This window comes from Protopterus annectens, chromosome 8.part0 (genome assembly GCF_019279795.1).
Source record: "Protopterus annectens isolate FY-2018-M chromosome 8.part0, PAN1.0, whole genome shotgun sequence".
NCBI classification, from domain to species: domain Eukaryota; kingdom Metazoa; phylum Chordata; order Ceratodontiformes; family Protopteridae; genus Protopterus; species Protopterus annectens.
In genome coordinates, this window is record NC_056741.1 from 645522945 (window position 1) to 645548472 (window position 25528).

Genomic DNA, 25528 nt, shown 5'->3' on the forward strand with positions numbered 1-25528 from the left:
TTGGTCTACTTGTTTCCAGAAGTGGACCCCTCAAGGATGCTGCTGACAGAAGATATGGTGCATGAAGGAAATGCTTGGATCAGTTAAGATCTGTTCAGCATACACATTGTTTATAGGTTCATAGGTTCATAGGTTCATACTAGGCTATCTGCCCTAGGGCATTTATAAGCCTAGCCAGAGTGTGTATAGCTTTCGCCACCCATATTAAATTAATTATGCTATGCCCTTTTTCAAGGTTAGTATACTGTGCCTCTGTCTAACAGTGACACAGAAGTGATACCCGGGGTAAACCTACGATCTCCCATCCACTCATCAAGATTCCTCTTGAAGAGAGTCAATGAGGGACTCTGCCTAACCTGGACTGGGATTTTATTCCAGAGTGAAGGGAGCCTCTGGGTTATGAATCTGTCCCTCCAGCATGTCCTATTTATTTCAGTGCTGAGGTTCAAGTCCCTCGAGCGCGTAGCTCGATGGGATTTGGATTTTCTGAGGTGCAGCATGTCCATTAATTCCAGGTTGGACATGGCTTTATACGTCAGGCACAGATCGCCTCTGAGCAGGCGGTATGCCACTGAGTAGAGCTGGAGTTTCTTTAACCGGGCAGCATACGGCATCTGTTTGAGCCCCTTGATCCTCTTGGTGAGGTACTTTTGGGGTCTTTCCAGTTGCTGCAGGTGTCTGGTAAGGTACATCCCAAAAGGGGCATTGTACTCAATTATGGGCCTGATGAGGGATGAGTAAAGAGGCACGATGACCTCCCTGATCTAGATGTGAATCCCTTCATGATTAGGTGGGCTATATAAAATGTTTTTCTAACCACTTTGGCCACGTGGTTGTCAAATGAGAGATTGCTATCAACTTGGGTCCCCAGGTCCCTAATTACTTCTTCTGTACTTAATGGATTACCACCTATGTGGTAATTTGTGGGCACTTTGTTTTTGCCAGAGGAGATGACTATACACTTTTTGGCATTTAGCTTGAGGCCATGGCTCTGGCACCAGTTGTCTGTTTCTATGAGGCCCTTTTGGAGGATGCTTGTGTCGGCTGGAGAGTCTATTATGGCGCCCAGTTTGCAGTCATCTGCGAACTTGGTCAGCCACAGTCCTTCCATGTTGGCCTGTACCTCCGAGAAATATATACCGAACAAGAAAGGTCCCAGGACTGAGCCTTGTGGGACTCCACTTGTAACTGGTTTGGAGTCTGACATGGCTCCAGCTATTCTAACCATGTGGGTTCTGTCCTTGAGCCAGTTTGCAACCCATCTAGTGACATAGGGGTTTATATTTAAGCTGGTGAGCTTATCTATAATGCCTGAGTGGGGTATTGTATCAAAGGCTTTTGCGAGGTCCAGGTAGGCTGTGTGGACCACCTTCCCCTTGTCAATGGCCTTGGTGACTGTTTCAAAGAAATCGACCAGGTTCAAGAGGCAGGATCTGCCCTTAACAAAGCCGAACTGGGTAGGATCCAGTGTCTGCAGGTCCCCAATATCTTTATTTATAAGGTCCATGATGATCCTTTCCATAGCTTTGCAGACTAAGCTAGTGAGACTTATGGGGTGATAGTTTCCAGGATCCGTTGAGGCACCACCTTTGTGGAGAGGGACCACTGTTGCTGTACGCCACTCTTTGGGTACATATCCTGTAGTAAGGCTGAAATTGAACAGTAGTTTTAGGTTTGGGTTTAGCTCTTCTTGGAGTTCATGTAGGACGCAGCCCGGGACACCGTCTGGTCCCATTGATGCTGCGTTTCTTGCTTTGGAGAGGGCAGCTCTTACCTGAGCATCTGAGATGTCAGGGGGGCAGCACTCTGCTGGGATAGATATTAGTCCTTTTGGTGGGGAGGGGGGGGGAGAAGTTTGCGCTGAACCTGTCAGCTAGGATGTTGGCAATGTCTGTGGGTTCGGTGTATTTTTTGTCATTTTGGACTAATTCTGAGCATATCTGGGAATTCCCACCCAGGTTCCTAACATAACTAAAGAAACATAACTAAAGAAAGAAACTAAAGTTTAGTGATTGTTACTGTCCAACTGTGCTTTGAGGAAGCACCAGTACAGCAGAAGTGATTGTTACTGTCCAACTTTGTTTCGGGGAAGCACCAGTACAGCAGACGTGATAATTGCCTACCACCCAGCCTTTGGCAGGCCAAATGGGAGCCAAGGCAGTTCAAGAAAGCTAACAAACAAAACATTCTTTGAATATGCACATTTCAAGTGGGTGAGAACTGAACATTTTTGGACCCCAAGAAAGAAAAAATATCAGATCTTACTTTGACCAAAATGGGATGTATAACTGAATTCAAACAGTGCTACAGAGTGACTCTAACACTGGTGCTGCAGCACCCCAGCTGAAGACATCCCAGAATGGTCTTTTTTCAGGGCCAGTGGGAACATGTAACTGCAGATGTCCATCATGAAATCACTGCTGGAGTAATGTTAACTGATGGGAAATAACATATGTGCAGTGTACCAAACCTTAGGTGTACTTTCCTCTTGCGCCTTACATCTGACCTTGACATATGCACGGGATTATGTCCTGGTACTTACGGGATGTAGAGGAATGAAAATCCTCAGAACTTTCTTGCTGCCAGTCAGTGAAGCAAGATTCCATTAAACCTTGGTCTGTCAGCCATACAAAAAGATTCAGCTACCTTTGCTAAGAAAAGCTAAATACCCTCTTGGGGACCCTTCTTTCTTTGTGTTGTTTTTCTATAAAAATTGACATTTTCATACCATCTGTGAGAGGAGAATGCAACTGCAGTTGGCAGATCCCTCATGAAGATAAGCATCAAAGTGTCTTTTTTTGTCTTGGACCTCACCACAATACTAAAGAGTGTTCTATTTGTCAAGCCACTGTGCCTAAGACCTTAAGAAGGCTTTTGTCATTTCTGAAAATTTATTCAGAAAACAAAAAGCCTACATGCTCTTATTTGTTCTAGGATGTAGTCAGTATCTCCTTCCTCGGATGCCCCTCCACAGCCAAGATAGAAGCAAAAAAAAAAAAAAAACAAAAGAGGATGTTATGATTCCTGTTTCTTTCTCCAAGTCAGACTTGAACATCTCTGTTAAGACCACTGATGAACCCATTGACTGTCTGACATCTGGGCCTGTTCCTACTGTAAGATCATTTTGGAGGTCAGTAAGGTGCAGATAGCTAAAACATCCTGTTCAATCCATCAGCATGCTAAAAAAGCCACAAAAGAAGAGCTTAGACTAGTCATGTCAGAGAGATCTGAAGGTCTTCCACAGATTTTAGTTTGTGAGGACATCCCAGGGACCCTTATAGAGGTTTTCCCTCTTGCATATTTCTTTGATTACCTCAAACCAGAGAAAAACAAAAAACAGACATATTTCTCCTCCTGATATAACTGCTCCTAGAGATCCTCAACAGGAATGGTATAACTTTTCTCAAGGACTTTTCAAAGCCCTTATGTCTTTGAAACATCCCAGTTTCACTCATCTGCTCCATATTCACCTCATAAAAGGAAAATGGAGACTTCTTTTGAGGTAAATTCATCTTCAGAATTGGATTCTGAATCTTTGGATTATTCCTCTCAAATGTATTCTCTCTCAGGTTTTGAGTATGAAGCTAAATATGCATATTCAGACTCACCACAAGTAGAACTGTCGATTGATGATACCATCTATAAGATGATGCAGCACTTTAATTAATCGGAAAACAACTTTCAGAATCTCAGAATGGATATTTCAAGTTATTACTTGTGCTGGCTAGTGATTTCAAAGCAAAAGAGGCCTGCAGGAATCAAGTGAATGTATGGAGTTAATGGTGATGGGGTGAGACTCTTGTTACAGTATGTCAATCACCATTACCTGTAATTAAACAACAGATGCAATCATTCACTTTAGTTCCTAGATTGCCTCAGTATGTACCTACTCATTAGTGCAATGTTGCTAACTATATAGGCATCAGATGTTTGACGTGCGATCAACAAGGCCAGCCTCAGGTGAGATGGAGCCATAAACAAATGACTTCACAGGCTCTCCTGATACACAATGCCCCCCACCACTGCACACATTTCCTTGTTTGCCCCTCATCCTGGCCCATACCACTTTGTCTTACTTCTTAGCTTCCCCCAAGGTGTTAACAAAGTTGGGTGTCTGGGGGCCACTAGACCCTCAGAATTCATAGGGTTTTTGATATTTTTAGGTGTATCTTAGAGCTTTTTTACAACCTTTTGATTTATGGAAAAAGGAAAACAGGAGATCTAACCATGATGTATATTCCAAAAGGAAGCTGATAATGCAAACACGATGTAAAGTAGAAAACTTTTTATTTCAGCAAAGACAAATGAAAATAAATGAGTGCTTTCTCGTAGTGTATCCTACGCTTCATCAGATGACAATACACAAAATGCATACGCTTAAATATAACCATGCGTGGGAAAACCAATTAATTATCTAATGGTTAGTACTAAAAAACAGCTGACTTTCATTATACAGGCTTGCTGGTTCACTGAATGACTTCATCTATATGATAAATAAACAATAAGATAAAACGTAAAAAAACAACAGTGATTCACTACTTGAAATAAACATAACATATAAACTGTGAATCATATAATATGAACTAAATGCAAATGTTTAGCCCTATATAAAACAGCAGCAAACCTAGTATACATTACAAGTGGATAACATAACTTTAAAATATCATAGCTTTAAAAATATATTTCATCAAAGTTGTGAAATATACAGGATACACTACGCGAAAGCGCTCATTTATTTTCATTTGTCTTTGCTGAAATAAAAAGTTTTCTACTTTACATCGTGTTTGGATTATCAGCTTCCTTTTGGAATATACATCGTGGTTAGATCTCCTGTTTTCCTTTTTCCATTGATGTTGTTTTGACAGGAGATCCATTCAGCGGGGCAGCTGCATCTGTTTTCATTAACCTTTTGATTTAATGAAGGCTGAACAAAAATGCATGCGTGAGAGCCAGTACCATGGTGAAGAGGGATTAAAGCAACCTGAGCTTGATTAGCTGCTCATGTGTCTGAGGTGCTGGCAGGGAGGGATAGGTATTTTCATTCCAGGGTGTAGGGTTTACACCTAGACACTCCATGCAGGGAGGCATGATCCACAAAGTAGCGAAGTTGTCAAAATAATACTTCCCCAATGAACTGTGAAAACAAATGCAAGGATATATATATAAAGCCTGTCTGGGAAAAGTGCTTTCCTTCCTGCCTCTCCAGAAAGGGATACATACGTTCTCAGTAACTCTCAGCCCACGAATAAATCCCACACAGAGACATGGAGTATATTCATACTCAATACAGAGACAGGGACTACATTTATACCCAACAAAGAGACAGGGAGTACATTCATACTCCACACTGGGACAGGGAGTACATTCATACTCTACACAGAGACAGACAGTACATTTATACTACTCACAGAGACAGGGAGCACATTCATACTCCATACTGGGACAGGGAGTACATATATACTCCACACAGAGAAAGGGAGTTCATTCATACATCACACAGAAGGAATCACAGCTAAAAATTCATCCAGAAACCCAAACACTGTTAGATGGCAGCACTACTCAATGTAACACTACCAATGATAATTTGCTGTCATATACATCCTACCCAGATTACTAGTTACAGGCACTTATTGATGTTTGATGGTAATGAAAAGTGAAAAAGATTATGGCTAACTTGCTACTTTCACACACACACACACACACACACACACACACACACACACACACACACACACACACACACACACACACACACACACACACACACACACACACACACACCCGACTTTAGTTCCCAGTGTCTCTATCAAGTAGAGCCACTGGAGTGATCCACATGGTGAACCTTCTATTACTCATCCACTCATCAAGATTTCTCTTGAAGAGGGACAGTGAGGTGCTCTACTTGACATATATGGGAAGTCTATTCCAGAGCACGGGCAGTCTTTGGGTTATGAACCTGTCCCTCCAGCATGTTCTGTTGATTGTGGTAATGAGGTTGATGTATCTGGAGTGTGTGCTGCAGAGGGACTGGGATTTCTTTAGATGTAGCATTTCTAACAGAGCTGAGGCAGACATGACTTTGTAAGTCAAGAAGAGATCGTCTGTAAGTAGGCAATATGAGACAGAAAATAGCTGCAGTCTTTTGAGTCTGTCCATGTAGGACTTGTGTTTAACATCTAGCATCTTCTTCATGAGGTACTTCTGTGGCGTCTTCAGCTGTTGCAGGTGTCTAGTGAGGTACTTGCCAAATGGGACATTATACTTGATTGGTCTAATGAGGGAAGAGTAGAGAGAGACGATGACCTCTTTCTTCCTGGATGCAAAACCCTTGTTAATGAGATGTGCCACATAGAATGACTTTCTGACCACAGTGGCAATGTGGTGGTTGAAGGAGAGGTTGCTGTTATCCTGCATCCCCAGATCTCTTATAATGCCTTCAGTGTTCAGTGGGCTCCCATCGATGTGGTAATTAGTGGGAAGTGAGATTTTACCAAAGGGGATGACGATGCATTTTTTGGCATTAAGCTTAAGGCCATGGTTTTGACACCAGTCATTGGTCTCTTTCTGTAGGATGTCTGCATCACTTGGGGAGTTAATAATGGCTTCCAGTTTGCAGTCATCTGTGAACTTGGTCAGCCAAAATCCCTTTGTGTTGACCTGGACTTCTGAGAAGTAGATGCCGAACAGGAGAGGACCCTGGACTGATCCCTGTGGGACTCCACTCGTGACTGTTTGGCAGTCTGACTTGGAGTCCAGTACTTTCACACTGTGTGTTCTATCTGTGAGCCAGTTTGCAACCCACCTAGTGATATATGGGTCGATGCCTAGTTTGGTGAGTTTATCAATAATTCCTGAGTGAGGCCTTGGCCAGATCAAGGTAGGCTGTATGGACTGCCTTACCTTCGTCCACAGCCCTGGTGACTGACTCAAAGAAGTCAACCAGGTTGAGCAGGCATGATCTCCCTTTCACAAAGCCAAATTGCATAGGGTCTAGAGTTTGGAGATTTCCTATATATTTGCTAATCAGGTCCATGATGATGCACTCCATAGCTTTACATCAGACTCATCAGGCTAATGGGGCGATAATTCCCAGGGTCTGTAGTCACTCCTCCTTTATGGAGAGGGATGACTGTAGCAGTGTGCCATTCAGTAGGGACAAAGCCTGAGGTGAGGCTCAAACTGACTTACTTCTGCAAAGCCAGACAATGATGGCTTAACTTGAGTAAATGACAACACTGACAATCATTTTTATCCACAGACACCTGTGGAATTTACATTCTCATCTCACTGATGTCAGAATAAAGTGTTTAACATAATGCATCCCCCAAAATATATCTCAACCTCATCTCAAGAATCAAGGAAAAAGCTAAGTAAGTAATGGTAGACAAAGGACCAACATCGGTGACAGTTATTATATTTATATAGTTAGAAATGTACTAGAATAACATACTTTCTATCAGTACACATTTTTGAAGGCTATTAATTCAGTAACTCAAATATCTGCATTTCATTATTTAATGATTGCAGTCCTCATCGATTTGCCAACAAAACCAGGAACAGACCAAAATATGATGGAAATAATCTGAGATATTTTACAAAATCAGGTACAGGTGAGAGTACCTTTGTCCCCCAACATACACAAACAGATGTGGCCATCAATTACAATTGTATGACTGTGACGCTTTAACTCAAATCTTTTATTATGATTATAAATACATAAATAAATTTCATGTAGGAATCTATTTACTCATTTCACTGCTGTTAGAGTACAATAAACAACACATTGCAACCCCTTTCCCCAAATATCACTCAACATCTTAGTTCAAGAATCAAGAAGAGAGCTAAATAATAATTATGCTCAAATGAATGAAATCAGAGACTGATATTTCTTTTATATACTTACAAAGTTGCCATATTAATAGGATTTGAATTAGCATGTATTTTGTTGGTTTCATAGATTCAGAGGTGTATACTAGCCTAATGACCTTTAGGGTCTTTATAAGCCTATCCGCACAACTCATATGTGCCCCTTTAGCTGTTGTATCTTGGGTTTTTATATTGGATGATGGGTATGTTAGTTTGCATTTTACTATAGGTTATGTAGAGGGAGTATGTTAGTTTGGCCATGATTTACTGACTGCCTCTCTCCATCAGAGACATTGAAGCCAGACTCAGGGTGAATTTCTGAATTCCCATCTACTGATCTGGGTTAAGTTTGAATGGGGTTAGGGAGGGGGCTCTGCTTCACATGAAGGAGTAGCCTATTCCAGAGAATGGGGCTTCTTTGACATACATATCTGTCTCTTAGCATGTCCTATTTGTGTCCCAAGCAAAATTTAAAACCTTAGATCTAGTAGTTCTGATGCTGTTCATTTTTTGGACGAAAAAAAAGGTCATTCAGAGTGGGATCATCTCTCAGTCTGTAGAAGGCTGAGTATAGAAATAAAGCTTTAAGGCAATCTGCACAAGACAATGTGTTTAGGCCATGGATTCTTTTGGTAAGGAACATTTACGGATATTCCAGTTGTTGCATTTGTCTGGCCAGGTACATGTCAAAAGAGGCATTATACTTAATGATGGGTTTGATGAGTGCCAAATAAAGTGACACAATGACTTTCCTGGACCTAGATGCCATGCTCTTACTTATATGTTAAAAGACATAGAATTATTGCCTTGCTACCTTGACCATGTGTGGTTTGAAGGTCAGGTTACTGTTTATAGATGTTCTCAAATCGCTGACTAATGGGACAACTCCTAGGGGTGTATTATCAATGACGTAATTTCCCTGTGTAGCCAACTTCCCAAAAAGTGCTATTATGCATTTCTTACAAGGTGTTAGTATTTTGGGGGGAATCTATAATTACTCCCAGTTTGCAGTCATCTGTGAACTTGGGCAGCCACAGGCCTTTGACTTGTCCTTGACTTCTGAGAATTAGATGCCAAAGAGGAGCAGACCAAGTGCAGAGCCCTCACTGTGGTAAGTGATTGTGTTTTCACTCTAGCACTGATTCACTGTGTGTAGTGAGTTTGCCTTTCTCCAAAGTTGTGAGAGCATGGAGTTAGTGTATATAAGTAAGGTGGGTATAGGGGCATTGCATTTTTATGGTATATTTGTTGTGAAGAAAATTTTCTATCTACTGAGTTTTCAGTCAAATGAATTTTCATTTAAATGAGTTTTCAATCAAATGGGCTCAACCATTTGAGTTTCAATTAAATTAACTTTTAAATAAATGACATGAACCAGTATATATATATATATATATATATATATATATATATATATATAAATAAATATATATATATATATATATATATATATATATATATATATATATATATATGGGCCTACTTCCATTCAGCGAAAGTACAGTTTACTAAATGTTAAAGAGCTGACACTAGAATAGCGAAAATGCAGTTCAATGAAAACACACTACTGCAAATTACATCTCAATGAACAATGGTTGGCAGTTCTGGCATCCTGTAAAAGAACAGGTGCGGTGATTTTCTTATGATTTAAAGTTGTAACTGGAGTGGAGCCTATACAGCAGTTGGAGCTTGTTGATATAGATCGCAGCACAGTGAGGATAAGGACATTTAGCCTTTCCCCACTGTAGTGCGATCTTGGGTATGGGGGGTGCAGGGGGCTTGCCCCCCCTACAAAAATGTATTTTCTGTGTATATTGTAGTGTTTTTTTTTTTTACTTCAGCAATGTGTAGTTTGCGATAGTGCATTTTCATTGAAATGCAGTTTCACTATTCTGATTTTGGCTTTTAACATTCGGTGAACGAAAGTAGATCCATATAAATATATATACACAGACACACAAACGTACACACACACACACACACACACACACACACACACACACACACACACACACACACACAGACATGCATAAAGTTTAAGAGCTTACCTTTCTATATGCTGGCAGCAGCAGATAGCATGTCTGACAACTGATCAGTGCACTACACTGGTAAACAAATATAAATAAATAACAGCAACAACAACAAGCTTTAAAATAATAATAATAATATTAATAATAATAAAATAAAATAAAAAATTCTCACTCTCATGTGTCTGCACTTTCCAGCATGTTAATTAATTCCTTTCACTCTCTGCTTCATGCAACAGCCCATTGAGATGCTTTTTCTGATGTTAAAGTCCATCAAACAGAGTAAAGCCATTTCTTTTTTTTGTAATCATTTCACCTTGGATCTCCTTTGCCCAGTTTTAGTCTTAAGTTGTGGTTGTACTAAAAATTACATCTCATGCATAAGTCTAAGGTCAGAAGTATGGTGAAAAAGGAAGGTTTACCTTAAACTTTGGTAGACTGGTTGGATGACTGACTGGCTATCCTTGGCAGGATATGTCTCATCTACTGCTACATTAAGTTCTTACTTATTTGCACTTTCTGGGTGCCTGATGAAACTCTCTGAAAAAAAAAAGAAAGTATTTGTATGGAAGAAGGAGAATTAACTTTAAAAATATATGCTGTTAGAATCCATATTGAAATAAATATTGCCAGCAAATGAAGCACTGCAAAGTAATTTTCATGCTTAAATATAGTAACACCAAGGCATCATAAACATTAGGTTACAAACAAAAATGTTACTACTAGAAAAATGATATCTTCATTTCAGAAAATAAATTTGAAATTCATAACATTGAATACTAACCTGCAGCTTATGTTTATTTTTGTCTAAAATGAGTAGGCTGTAGATACATTTGCTTCCTTACAGGTAATAGATGAAGATACCTAATAGAAGAGAACGCTACTGATGCCACTGCATCTCTCATGCAAAGCTATTAGACACTGAACCCAAGACATTTATTTTATTTGACTTTATTTTATTTTACCTTATTGAGTACAGGTACTCCCAACCCTTCCAGCCTAGCAAATGCAAGACAGAGAAGCTGCTGGTCTGATTTCCTATTTTGTTTTTGAAGTATAAGCAAGATGTTAAATCTTATATTTCATCCAGTGTAGTTTGCAGTCCCCTGAGTCAGATGGATGAAGCTATAACAATGTCAGCTGGATTTTTTAGAGCAATGTCTGACACAAAAGAACAGATAGAAAATGGCAGGCAGGTCCAAGCATATACATGCCTGTCATGTGGAAATCCTTTTGTCTTACCATCAAGAATGTCTTCCAATACAAAAATTCAAGTTCTAGTTAAGAAAAGAGGCTAAAATACTCTTCCAGGAGAGACACACTGGCAATTCTGAACAGTGAGGTTTAATTGAACAGTATATGAGACATTTTGAAATAATTAAGAAAAGTATTTCAAGATGTTAAGACAACGTAACCTGAATGGGTAATCAAAGAATGGCCTTTGCACTTAAAAAAAATTCTTCTTGACACATAGGTACAGTTTCATGGTATTACAGTTTTTGGTCTTCTAGACGGCCTACAGTATTTTTGGTACAAACAATTCCATTATTTTTCTATAACCTTTAAAGTGTGAAGAGAGGTTTTATTAATGGATTTAGCACATCCCCTTTGCTGAAATAAAAGATCTTCCCAGTGAGGAAGCTGCTGGATCTGTACTACCATGTCCCTGCATATTGAGAACTATGGTTGATATGGCCTTTATATGGCAGTAAGAAACATCAGGATCCATTTTATTCCTTCCTGTAGCGGGACATCTTTAACCATGGGAAATGGGTAGAAATGTAAAAGATAGAGTCTTTCTGAAAATCTGGCAGGTGATGCATTATTTTGGGATGCAAACAGATCTGAGGGAAACATGTAGTTATTTCAAAACTATTTTGAATAATTTTGTTGAAGTTTGGGTTTCAAAAGCAACTGATACTTCTGGGTTGGAGCTCAGAGTTATCTTGTACTTCAAAAGTTTGCTGTACTGCAAATGAACATCACTATTTGTGAACTTGCTGATTTCTCTATTGTTGTGAAACCAAGACGCTAATGTGTGTGTGTGTGTGTGTGTATTTATGTGTGGGTTGACATGCATACTGCTGCAATACTTATTGTCTGTAAAGTATAGGGTATTCTATTGTATCAAATGAAAGCTTAAATAACGCTGCAAAAGTGGTCGCTGATATCTGCTGTTTACCTACTTCTAATCTACAAATATGTATGCTTGTTTAGTAATGCAACTAGTGCATTTTCATAAATATCATATTTCTGTAAATATCTCAGGAATTGTCCACTGGATATATTGTATAACAACATTTCACATATGCAATCACCACAGCAGTCAGGAATTGCTCCCCAGACAAGTGAGATACTCTGTCACATAGAAAATCTAGGTTATTTTTCCAGAAATACAATGCACATATGTTACATGTTAACAATTACATTAACAACTTGAATAAAAAGGTGTTTAAATGGTGCTCCATGATATCAACTGAAAGATTATATAATTTGCTAAAGTTGTTACTAATACCTGTTGTGTACCTGCTACCAGTCTGTATAAATGTGTGTGTGTGTGAGTGTATGAATATATATATATATATATATATATATATATATATATATATATATATATATATATGTGCATAACTAGCATATTTCTATAACTTTCTCAGAAATTGTCTTTGAGGACACATTGCAGAACACCATTTTACATACCCAGTCACCATATTGATAGGGAATTGCTTCTCAGACATGATACTCCATAATAATGAGAAAATCTAAGTTATTTTCTGGAAATATTATACATATATATCAAATGTTAATAATTATATTAATAACTTGAACCAGCATGTGCTTAAGTAACATTCCTTGGTATCAAATTAAAGCATACACAATGCTGAAAATAACTGTAATGGTAGTTTGTGTCCAGATAGCTTTCCTTTGCAAATATTTGCATTTATTTTCCCACTAAATATGGAAATATGCAAACCATTCATAATGAAGCAAATATCTTAAAATGTAATGATACTCACAAAACTGCTTTGCAGAAAAATGAGCACATCTGCATGAACAAAAGTCACCTTAACAGTTGGAGTCTACTACGGCTGCAGATATATTAATGATTATTTACATAATTATAATAATTAATTTTGCAAATTTAATTACTAGTTTATTACAAAATTGCATTAGGTCAAACAGACATATTATATGACCATTGTGAAGTGTGTGCTGAATATTTTTGTATTTTAACTCTTTTTGCAATTTATATAGTTTTTTGATATATACATATGCTTATGGGTAGGTTCAAAAGCTGCAATCTCAGAATTTTACCCCAGATTAGGTATGAAATAACTGAATGAGATTCATTATATGTACATATATAAATATATTCTACAGTGTTTTAGAACCAGTTGATAATTGTATTGCAGGTTTATCAAATAAAGAAGAAGCAGGTCAGTCAATAGGAAAAGTCTCTTGAGATGTAACTTTTTTAGTATTTCAATACAAGTAAGTGAAAACTTACCACTTTTTTATTCTTTCTTAGGTTGTATATTTCTCTGCCACATTTCCTTATGTGATGCTAATAGTTCTGCTGATTAGGGGAGTTACCTTACCAGGGGCAGTAGACGGAATTAAGTTCTATTTGCAGCCAGACATATCAAAGCTATCAGAGCCTCAGGTAAGAACTATAGATTGCTGTCACACTCACTACTAGAATATGAACATTACTGCCATATTGTCATGTCATTTCTGCACTGGAGCTTGCCAGTAATTTCTTTTGTTTACAGGTAAACTATCCTTATATTTCTTTCATATTGCTATTATGTTTTAAGTAGTCATATCACTGAAATTTTCTATTAGAAAGCCACATACTCACATAACTAACTGTGATTAATGAGATATAGTAAGACACTGACTGCCATTTGCAGCTTACCCTATACTGATTTTCAGTGGAGTATGATTGCCACTTATTAAATGCTTTTGTCTCCTGAATGAATGAACATGCTGGAGTCACAGCAATAGAATGAAATGGATAAATAGTACATAAAAGATACCAAATGTCTGTCTTCTTTAGAAGAGAACATGGTTTCTGTGTAGTTAGGATACAGTTGGTATAGATTATGTTTTGTCAGGAAGAGGAGTTCTCTGTGAAGCAAAACAAACACTAGCTGTACTTTTGAAACTATATTAGTAGCAAGAAGAAAACAATTTCAGCATGCCAGCTGTGAAGTGAATATTACTAAAACAGCAAGTATTAGGAAATGTAACTCTAATTATAGTTAATCCTGACATTACGCAGAACTTCTTGGCAGAAGAGTATGAAGGATTTGTTCTCACTGACTTGATCCAGTATGTATTTTTGTGGAATATTAAATACATGAAGAAGCTAAATAAAGTCATGATGTAATCCTAAAAGTATCAGGAAAGCAGAGCCATCTAGAGGAAAATGTTACTGCTGATTGCTTAATGACTTACTGACAGAATAACTTCAGCTGGTTTCACTGGTGTACATGTTTTTGCTGACTCTGATGACACTGAGTTTTCCTTTTCAATACATTGCCACTTATCCAGGTTTAAATACCCATTGAAAATATAGCCAATAAAGCTGTGACTAAAACACAAAGACATCAGTTGCTGTCTGGGAGGCAAGCTCCTTTTCACTCACCCTGTGGGTGACTTCCCATAGCCCTTTTCTTTAAATATGCTAACTCTATGATTTTATAATCATGGGGAAAGAGAAACAACTTATAAGGGTGGAAGGGGAGAAGCACTAGTCATTCACTGCCTTCTTGCAGCATAGTATCTATAACAAAACATGGTAGGAGACAGCTTATTTTGGGGAATCTGAATTTGAGAGATCACACTGAAGGAGATAATTACTATCAGATGATAAATGTCTCATTAAAAGATGTGATAACTGATGTGTAATAAGACTGATAAAATATTTGAGTTGGTATCTTTAAAAAGGGATCTTGTAGTGAAGTAAAACAATAAATGCACAAAATCCTCAAAAATAGAACTGATATACAATAAATACATATACAACATATTATCGAAAACAAGTGACTGTATTTCTTGTTAAAAAGCTATTTTTCCTGTCCTTTCTGGAGGTCTGGTCTCCTTGTTCTGATTTAGCACCAACTGTATCTTGCAGTTTTTTTTTTTTTTTTTTTTTTAAGCAGGCATCTCTGTGGTTAACTATATATTTTTTCTCTCACAATTTGAGATTTCTGAAAAGACGTTCTGATTTTTGTCATAGTTAAATCAAGAAAAACACATTCTATAAGCCCATTTCAGATTTTAATGCAGATTATAAACTATGCACTGGCATTACTGCTAAGAGAGTTTTTTTTTGATTTAATGGAATTGATTTCAGGTGACTGCTGCTGATTAACATGCAATTTATTTCAGTTTATTCAACAGCCAACATAATTTATTCTAGTTGATAACTAGAAAGAGATCTTATTTACTAGCACTTGAGTTTCTGTGTACTAGATCTTAGTAACATTTGACAGAACCAGCAGAGCCTTTGCCATACAAACACTAGCTAATTATAACAATCATGTTACCTTGCTGAAGTTAGCACTTAATATCCCAGAATATACTAGCATGCAAGCTGAAATTGCAGGAAAAGTATCAAAATCTTTAGTCTCCCCTCCTTTCCGTTCTTGTCTTTTTTTCTTATAACTTTCTCTTCGTACTTGATTCTACTCCTACCACAAATTAAAGCCTTATACAAAATGACCTTTCACTATTTTAGATTTTCTAGTTTAACAAATGCAGGCCAGTTGCAGTATGTAGGCATTTTCATAGAATTTGTCAGTTTTGCAGAGTCAACCTACAATATCTATTGATATTTAATAAAATCATTTTGAACACATATACTTAGCTCTCAGAAAAATGTTTATTTTGAAGTGCTCATCAGACTGAAGAGCTGATAAAATGGAATATTCTTACCCTAAGCTTTACAAATGAATTACAAATAACACAGATGATTGTACTATTGCAGCCTATTCAGCCTGTTGAGTTTCCATTAACAACCACCTAGAAGGAATCTTACAGGAGAATCCTACCATGGTCTACACATAATTGTTCATTCTTCCCATAATGTAATTATTTCCTTATAAAATAATCCTACATAATATATATATATATATATATATATATATATATATATATATACACACACACACACACACACACACATATATATATATATATATAAAGCATGACTTAGCAGTTTTTCCTCTTTCCATAGATTCCTGTGCAATTCTTCTTCTTCCTCCTCTATGTACACTGATAAGTTTGCGTGAATTCTTGTAATACTTTATTTAGTAATTTGTAACCCTGTCTCTTACATTATATTGAGCAATTTCCTCACAACTCTAGCACCTATGAGTCAGTCTTAATCTTTCTTCACCATGTATGCAGAGTCTGCATGTTGTCTGTGTGGGATTGCTTCTGGTATGCAGGTTTCTTTCCTCCTCCAAAAAAAACAAAAAAAAACATGGCGATTGATTTGCTTTCCTAAATTGTCCACATATATTGCATTTGCCTTCATTCTTATTGTCAATATTGTGGCTGGAAACAGTCATGCACACCTGTTCCAAATCTTTAGTGGGCATTATATTCATACACCGTGTTATGAACTGTATGTGCCAGGTTTGTTATATGACACTGTTTTCAAACAAGTGTCTATGAATAGTTTATTACACATGCAATAAAACATCTTCCCTTCTATAGAACCTATATGATTGATATGGTATCTTTCAGCACCATCAGGCTTAGTGGACAGGATGTGTGAAACACTGTGGAGGGCCCCAGTTAGATTAGCATGGAAACTCATAATCCAGTGATGTAACTTGTATTGGGCTTAATCAGCATATATATTGGCAAAGACAGAGCAGCTATTCTTTACATATGTTGGTCCCAGTGGTTATTAATGTCCTTGTCCTCATATCCCAAGCTACCGTTCTCTGCCTTGCTGATGTTGTTGCGGTCTGTTCTTTGACCTGTGATTGGTTGTTATGACTATTAAAAAAAAAAAAACACAAAGAGTACCAACGGTTATCTCAAAAAGCTTTACTTTCACTATTAGACATTTGGTACATCGGCTTTTCACCTTCAAGGATACAAAATTGTGCTTATGCTCACAATAAATACCAGGTGAACCCTACCATAAGTTAAATCTCATTACATTCTTAAAGTGCACAGTGCCCATTACAAATGAAACAATCCTCTATATACATTGCTTTCTTGTTTTACATTTTTATACCCATAAATAAATAAATATATAAACCTTCATTTTATCAAATTGTCCTGAAATTACTTATTTGAATAGCTGTTAACAGAGTCATTAACAAATTTATGTTAAATTTAAGTTAACCTCCAAACTGAGACCCTTTGGATAAAGTGTACCAAAATTCAAGATCATTTTACTCTCTAATAAATTTAATTTCTGACTTATGTCACCCCCATATGAAATAGGTTGGGCCAGTATGCTAAAAAAGAATGAACTATCCTTTCCAACATATATATTAATAAAATGTTCCCCTATAGGACTCCTGAAATTTCTACTACAAATATTACCCAAATGCTCCATGATCCTAACCTTGACTGTCCCAGTTTGCCCTGTGTACCATTTCGTATTATAGCAACCACACCCCACTATATACACTACTCCACAGGATTTACACATAAACCTACCCTTAGAAACAAATTTACATCCATTAATAATACTACTAGAAATATTCCTCAATTTTCCACACACTCTGCAACAATGACAAGCAAATGATCCTCCCAATCCCTGGGTCACACTATACAATGGCATGTTTAACTCTTAAATTCAAATACCTTTTGTATGAAAATTTAACAACCCCAGGAAATAAATCTCCCACTTTGCTCAACAACACCAACACAGAAAGAATGTTCCGTACAAGATTTATGGAAGATATTAGGGATATAAAAAACTGCAAACAGGAAAAGGTGATTTCTTCTCATTTTATGTTGATGCATAATAGTGATTTTTCACTACTGAAAGGAAGTGTTTTAGAAAAAATTTATTGTTTTTATATCAGTGATGATGTTTTGAAAAATTTTATATAAGAATGTATTTATATTCTGAAGTTTAATACATTGCTTCCTATAGGTTTTAATAGTGAACTAAATTGTGTTCTTTAAGATAATTGTGTTCTAATGAATTAATTATGTGTTAATTAGTGTTTGTGATGAGTATGAATGAAGTTCTTATGGTGAATGTGTTATTCCAAGAAGGTGTTTTTCACCGAGGCGCTAGAGTAAAGAAAGTATTATTACTAAGCAGTTTGAGTTCCATTCGTTTCGTGGTTGCATAAATAAATTTTCCACTGTTTCATCCAAATAAACAATGTGCCAGAATTTCAAAAGCAATTTCCTCATAATTCCAGAAAATAAGGAATATCTGGACACAAAATACAATTCTTTACCAGAGTACATGGGTTTCAAATTCTTTATAATACAAAGCTTTTTTCCATCAAATTTTTTTCCATGTGCTCCCCTATCCTTTTCAAAAATACACCTCAAAACTTTATCCAAAATGTCTTCATTATAACCCCTCTTAATTAAACTTTTTAATTTATCCAAAATATCTTCATTATAACCCCTCTTAATTAAACTTTTTTTGCCCTCCAACAAAAATTCTATTTTATATTTATTTTCTAAAGTATTACGTGCAATCCACTTAAATTTACCTAAAGGTAATGATTCTATAAGCTAGGAGAGATGCATACACGCAGCATGCAAAAAAATTATTAACTGCAGTGGGCTTCCTGAATGGTCTGTATTGAACATTAAATGTACTGCCAACATAAAACTCTACATCCAAAAATTGAATAGAAGAATTGCTCTCCACCATAGTAAATTTCAAGCCATGGACATTATTGTTCAGTTCTACTAAAAACTTTCTAAACTCTGAAGGGTGCCCCCTACAAATAAAAAACAAATAATCAATGAATGTCTTATACAATACAGCATGCCTTTATATATATCATATATTTTATTTTGTATCCTTGAAGGCAACAAGCTGAGGTACCAGACATCTGTTGGTGAAAGTAAAGCTTCTTGAGTTAACCGCTGATGCTCTTTGCATTTTTTTTATACTTTAGCCTGTGTGGCTGGTTTGTTGTTTTTCAAATTTGTCATGACTATCCTCAGATTCCTCACCTCTGCAGACAAACAGTATAGCCCTGTGTTCTTTAACTTTTCTAAGCTAGAATGCTTTGGTGTTAAATTGTGCATCAGTAGAGACTAGTGGCATATCTCACCCAACAGGTTCCCTTTGTTTAATTTCTCCAAGTCTTTTTGGTTTCTAATACAATGATAGGAATAGACCCCATTCCTAAGTCAGGGTAAAATTAAAATTCATGAAATTAGTATTGTTTCAATCTTTGTTGCTAGCTAAAAGTGCTCTTTACAGCACCCACAATGTGCCAGAACTGACTCCTTCTGCAGTTTATATGGAGTTACATGTACTGGTACCATATCTAAATATGGCTGTAGATTATTTTTTATTAGATACATTACTCCTACTACTTTTGGTACTTTCTGGGTATCTTTCTTTCATATTGCTCTTGTTTCTGCCTGCAAATCCTATCCTGATATTTTATGACTGTGTGTCTCTCTATTTGAGAGACATTATAATCACTACGTTTAACAATTTCAATGATCAATGCTACTTTTGTCTTTATTCATGGACTACTATATCAGGTTTTATCACACCTATTTTTGAACTGTTGGAAATGGGTGATCGCATGTGATGTACACTTCATCATTCTCTATAATGCTTTGTGGGTCATGTTTCCAATGTTTCTAAGCTACTTCAATATTGTAATGTTTGCATAATTCCGAGTTTAACCATCTTGCCAGAGTATTATACCTTTCAGTATACAGGCCCTTTGCCATTAGTGTATCACACTCAGCAACAAGATATGCGACTGTTTCCAATTCTTTTTTACAAAACCTGCATTTGTCTGTTTGTCCTACATGTTCAATGGAAGTTTGCAAATCAGTTTGCATGTAGTCCACTATCCTGGGCTGCCAATATTCATCTTTCATCTTTTGGTTTAAATTCGCCTCTCCTTAACCATTCCTGCAGCAGATCCCGATCAACATGAGGTTTTGCCAGGAGTTCTCTGTACCTGCAACTATAGTTATGCTTTTTCCACATTTCTTGCCCTTTTGTCTACTTTTCCACCTCACTCTTTTGTTTGTTTTTGGCACATTCAGTTGCTGACTGATTTTATCTACTTCTGGTTTGATTTCCATTTAAGCTTGATACTGATAAGCTTCTGCACTGTATTTGGATCTTAGTGTAGCATTATTTTAGTCCACTTGGAGCGCTCTTGTAACTCATAACAATGTGTATATAAACATTTACATTTATATATATTTTCCATAGTTTTTTCATAATTTTTATCACATATTTTAAGAGTTACACTCTGTCCACCTAAATGCAGTTATTTAATGTGTCTTTATTTGTGCACAAAAGCAGCTATAAATTTTTGTTATTTACAGGTTTTCACAGTTGCTGTTTTTGTATTTGACTTGTTGCTGATGTCATGTGTTCAAGCTTAATTACTTAACTACTTATGCAATACCATTGGTTAATGTTTTTTGAAACCACCATGTGGTCTGTATTAAAGTGAGCACTTGTGCTACTGTTGTAGGTCTGAAGAAGTCTTCTAAATTAAGATGAAAAGCGCTTAACCATTTATTTTTGCATCCTACTGTTTAGTTTCAAAGTAATAAACCTGTTTTTACTTTTTTTCGCTTTGGAGACTTTGTGCCCTTGAGCCTTCATTTGTTTCCTGAGTGACTGTTTGGAATTGTTTGTTTGGATTCCATATTAGATCTTGCTTACTTTCTTTCCCATGCCCATGCTTCTTTTTTGTACCTTTCAAAAATCTCTAGTTTTGTTCTTTATGTTTTTGTACTTTGTCAGTCACTTCCTTTTCCAAACAGCACAAGGTTTCTTTGTTTATATAATGCTTTTTCATGAATCAGTTGTATTAATGAAAACATGTTTGCATTTGAAGCTTTTGACAGTTTTTATTTTGCAACTATTTTTCTTTCCTCTGATTTCTCTCATAACCTTTTTGTATATCTTCTATCTAGAAATTCTGGGCTTCTTGCATAATAGTAACAATACATCATTTCTTTCTTATTCTCAATAGTCTACTCTATCATCTTTATGGCTCTGTTTCGGCCTGTCAAGTTTTGTGTTTTTTGTGGACTACTACTTTCTTCTACAACTGGGAAGCCATCCTCCCTCTGAGCCTGGCCTAATCCCATTGTCGGAATGTTTCCATGTCTTGCAGATTCTACACTTGTTATTTTTTTCCAGTCCTGGCACCAGTGTACCTACCAGGATTGGGTACTTTTTTATCCTGGGTCTTGTGCACCTAGCTATCTTTTTTATTTTTTAACCTACTTCTGTCCGTGATATATAATATATGAAATCCAGTCTATATATCATTGTCATCTTGGTGAGAGTTTGTAAAATCCGGGTGCACCTCATGAAAGTACTCACCATACAGGTTCCTTCCTTTTTTAATTTCTTCAAGTCTTTTGCCTTTCTAATACTATGATGGGTCAAAGTACAATTAAAGTTCACAAAATTAGTATTGTTTCAATCTTTGATATCAGCCAAAAGTGCTCTTCACAGCACCGGTAGTGTGCCCAATAATGACTCCTGCAATTTGTATGGGGTTACATGGATTGGTAATATATATCTAAATATGATTGTAAATTATTTTTTATAAGACCCGTTGCTCCTACTATTATTGGAACTGTCTGGGTATCTTTCTTCCACATTGCTCTCATATCTACCTGCGAATCCTGATATTTTATGACTGTGTCTTTTTATATGCAAGACACTGTAGTCACTGGGTGTAGCAATGTCAATGATCGATGCTACTTTTGTCTTATTTTCATGGACCACTATATCTGGTTTTCTTGTATCTATCTTTTAAAATGTTGGTAATGGATGAGTCCATGTGATGTGGTCTTCATTTTTCTGTGATGCTTTGTGGCTCATGTTTCCAGTATTTTTCAGCCACTTCACTACCCTACTGTTTTCACAATCCCTAGTGCAATAGTCTTGCCATATTATTATGCCTTTCAATATGCAGTCCTTCTGCCATTAGTATGTCACAACCAGCAACAAGGTGTGCAACTGTTTCCAATTCTGTTTTACAAAACCTACATTTATTTGTTTCTTCTACATGTTCAATGGACTTCGTAAACCAATGTGTATGTAGCCCACTGCCTTGGGTCACCAATATTAACCTGTCATCTTTTGGTTTGAATTTGCCTCTCCTTAACCATTCCTGTGTTCGATCCTGATCAACATGAAGTTCTTCCATGAGCTTTCTATACTTGCAACTATATTATTTTTTGCCTTCTCATCTGATCCTTCACCTTATATTCTTTCTTTTGTTTTGTTTTTTTTTGGCACATTCAGTTGCGGTCTGATTTTTATCTACTTCTGTTTTGATTTCCATTCCCGCTTGATGCCGATATGCTTCTGCTAGACTAAGCAGTGAAGTCATCTTAGATTTATTCTCCTCATGTTTCAAAACTTTCAGTACATTTGGGTCTTGTGAGGTCAGCAGATATGTGTGCAGTCCCACGACTGCAGATCTATACATGTAATCAATTTCAAGGAGACCCATACCTCCTTAGGAATGGGGAATATATAATCTCGGTATGCACTGATTTTTATAAATCATTTGATGAGCATTAAGCATCTATCTTGTTTTCCTATCTAATCTATCCATCACCTTTTGGGGCCAGTCAATCACTCCAAAACTGTAATTTAGGACAGGAAGAGCAAATTGGTTAATAGCTTGAATTTTGTTCTTAGATGTCAGTGCTGTTTTCAGAATGAATTTAAGTATTCTAAAATATTCCTTACTCAGTTTTATTCGCATTTGTTCATGATTTATTGTTGATCCTTCATCAATTCCAAAATATTTATACATTCCCTCTTGCTCAAGTTCTTTTATATCACATTCTTCCTCAAACTGATGTTTTCTTGGTGCTGCAGCTTTCCTGCTTTAAAGGTTGCTTTTGCGCATTTATCAAAACCAAATGACATTCTTATATCATCTGAACATTTTGATTACTTGCAGTTGTGCTTTTAGTTCCTCATCTGATGAGCTATACAGTTTTAAATCATGGACAGAGAAGATGAAAAGTCTTTACACTTTGTTGTTTTCTAGGTGCCAAATTATAGCCATGGCCTAATCTGTAAAGTAGACAGCTTAATGGGTTAAGGGCAAGACATAGTGGTGATAGGGGGGATCCCCCTTTGAATGTTTATCCCTGGAATAATAATTTGTCCTTTATCATGGCTTAATTGCAAAGTGGTCTGTCACTGTTTCATGATCAGTATAATGTAATCGATCAGTGTAGGGTGGATCTTATACTTTTTAAGCACTCTTTTATTCATGAATGTGGGATACTATGAAATGCTGTTTTTGTAGTCAATCCATGCTATACTTAGATTCTTCCCCTTTTTACAATTCTCCACTATGACTTTAACAACAAATTATCCTTTGTTCTGCATTACTTTTTTTATTGCCCTTTTGTTCTATTGCCATGACTGAGTTTTCTTCTAAATGACTATAAACTCTGTTGGCATCAGTTCTGATGTAGAGTTGATATGTAGTCAGAAGGCAAGTTATTGGTCTATTATTTTTAGGGTACCTTGCAAGTTCACTTTTAAGTAGGAGGATTGTTTTTTCTGTTGTTAACCAGGCTGGTGTCTGTTCGGGGTGCCCATATAAATAGTTATTACTAATGGATACATTTTTGTGCAAAGGTCTTAATACTTTTAACCAGAAGTTAAGTACTGCATCTGGGCCTGGGGTATTACAATTAGCGGCTTTTCTTAACTTTGTTTCAATCTCTCTGGCTGTTATTTCATCCCATTTCATATCCTGTACCTTTAAACTTTCTTTTACTTCTATCCATTTATCATCTTTGTTATGTTCCACAAGATCTTTGTAAATGTATCCATTTCTTCTTTTTCTGTCTTTCTGAGTATTTTTGTTGATATATTCCCTCTTCTATACTCTTCTAACAGTGACAATTCTTATCTTCGTTGCTTTATAGTTTTCTCTATTCGATACTTCCATGATGGTATTCGATGTCTCCCCTTCCTTCCCCTCACTACCCTGTGTTCTTATGGTAGGACTTTATCAGCTATTAATTTAGCTGCACAGTAATATATCCTGTTTACTTTTGTTATATCGCATAGATCTTTATGGACAGTCCTAATTACTGTGTTCATTTATTTTATCAGACTTCTAACGTTTTGGGTTTTATTGACCTACTGCAGTCTATTTCTTTCACTGATATATGTCTATATATTTCCATTAAATCAAGCAACTCTTCTCTTACTTCATTTTCTTCTAAACTGAGGGCATATTTTTTTTTTGTTCTCCATTTCTTGTGTGCATTCTATAGACAGTTTTATAGCATCTTCCTGTGGCACATTCCCCTCAGTTTCATACTGTGTCATACACTGTCATGTGGGAACTCACTGGACTATCACTCCTCAACATTGACTGCATCAGAGTTGCCAGTTTCCTGTTCCTTCCCTTGCTGTCCAGCTTCAAGTGAATGTTTATACTGGTTTCCTGTGAAAGGCTCCAAAATATCTTCATATGGCAGTTGACCTGTTGTTTCTTGTTCCACTGGTTTCTTTTTAATTTGGATGTCCATTGCTCTCTCTACTCTGATGTTTTCTGAGTTAGATTTTGTATTCTGAATTGTTCACTTCACATGCACTCCATAACCTCAGTTTTTATTTCTTTAACTTCTCCATTACTAATCTTCATTTCTGCTTTTCCTCTTTGTCTTCTTATTTTTTGAATTGTAAAGCTTTCCATGTCTGGATTCCTTTGTCTGCATTTCTCATCAAATATATTGGGTGCTGATCGTTTTGTATAGATTAGTTTTGTTTTCTCCTTTGCATAAATATTACATCTATTTTCCTGTCCCACATCCATATTTTTTCTTCAGATGTCTCCTCATCTTACTGTTTCTCCTTACTTTGGGAATCCTTCCATCTTATTGTGATATAGCCTGTGTTTGACCTTCTATACCAGATCCTTCACTTCACAGGCATTCCAGAACTTCAACTTGTATTTTTTTAACTTCTACTTTACTAATCTTCTTTTCTACATTCCATCTTTGTGATATTATTTTTTGATTGTGAACTTTTCCATATATGGATGCCTTTGCCTTTATTTCTCATTGAATATCTTTGGAGCTGCCTTTTTGTATAGATTAATTTGGCTTTCGATTTTACATAGATATTGCAACTTAGAAAATTACTCTTTCTTTCCCATGTCCATATTTCTTTTTTATACTTTTCAAAAATCTCTTGGTTTTGTTGTTTATATTTTTGCAGTTCCTCAGATGCTTCTTTTTCCAAACAGATCAAAGTTTCTTGGTCTATATAATGTTTTCCATAAATACGTTGTATTAAGAAACACAAATTTTTATGGATGATGTTATTTCCTGAGAGGACAGTCCATCATCCTGGTCTGCTCCCACTGGTGAGAGAAAATGTATACTCACCTCGGTGCCATTACTACTTTGGC

At 36.5% G+C, this 25528-nt stretch overlaps 1 protein-coding gene across 3 annotated transcripts in view; it reads left to right on the top strand.

The window, feature by feature from the left end:
- LOC122808962 (sodium- and chloride-dependent GABA transporter 2-like) overlaps positions 1 to 25528 on the top strand; it is a 1071132-nt gene that overhangs the window by 560249 nt on the left and 485355 nt on the right. For all 3 annotated transcript variants that reach the window (XM_044080126.1, XM_044080127.1, XM_044080128.1), the window contains one exon: positions 13423 to 13557. In XM_044080126.1, coding sequence (XP_043936061.1) covers positions 13423 to 13557 — 135 coding nt within the window. The remainder of the gene's footprint in view (positions 1 to 13422; positions 13558 to 25528) is intronic.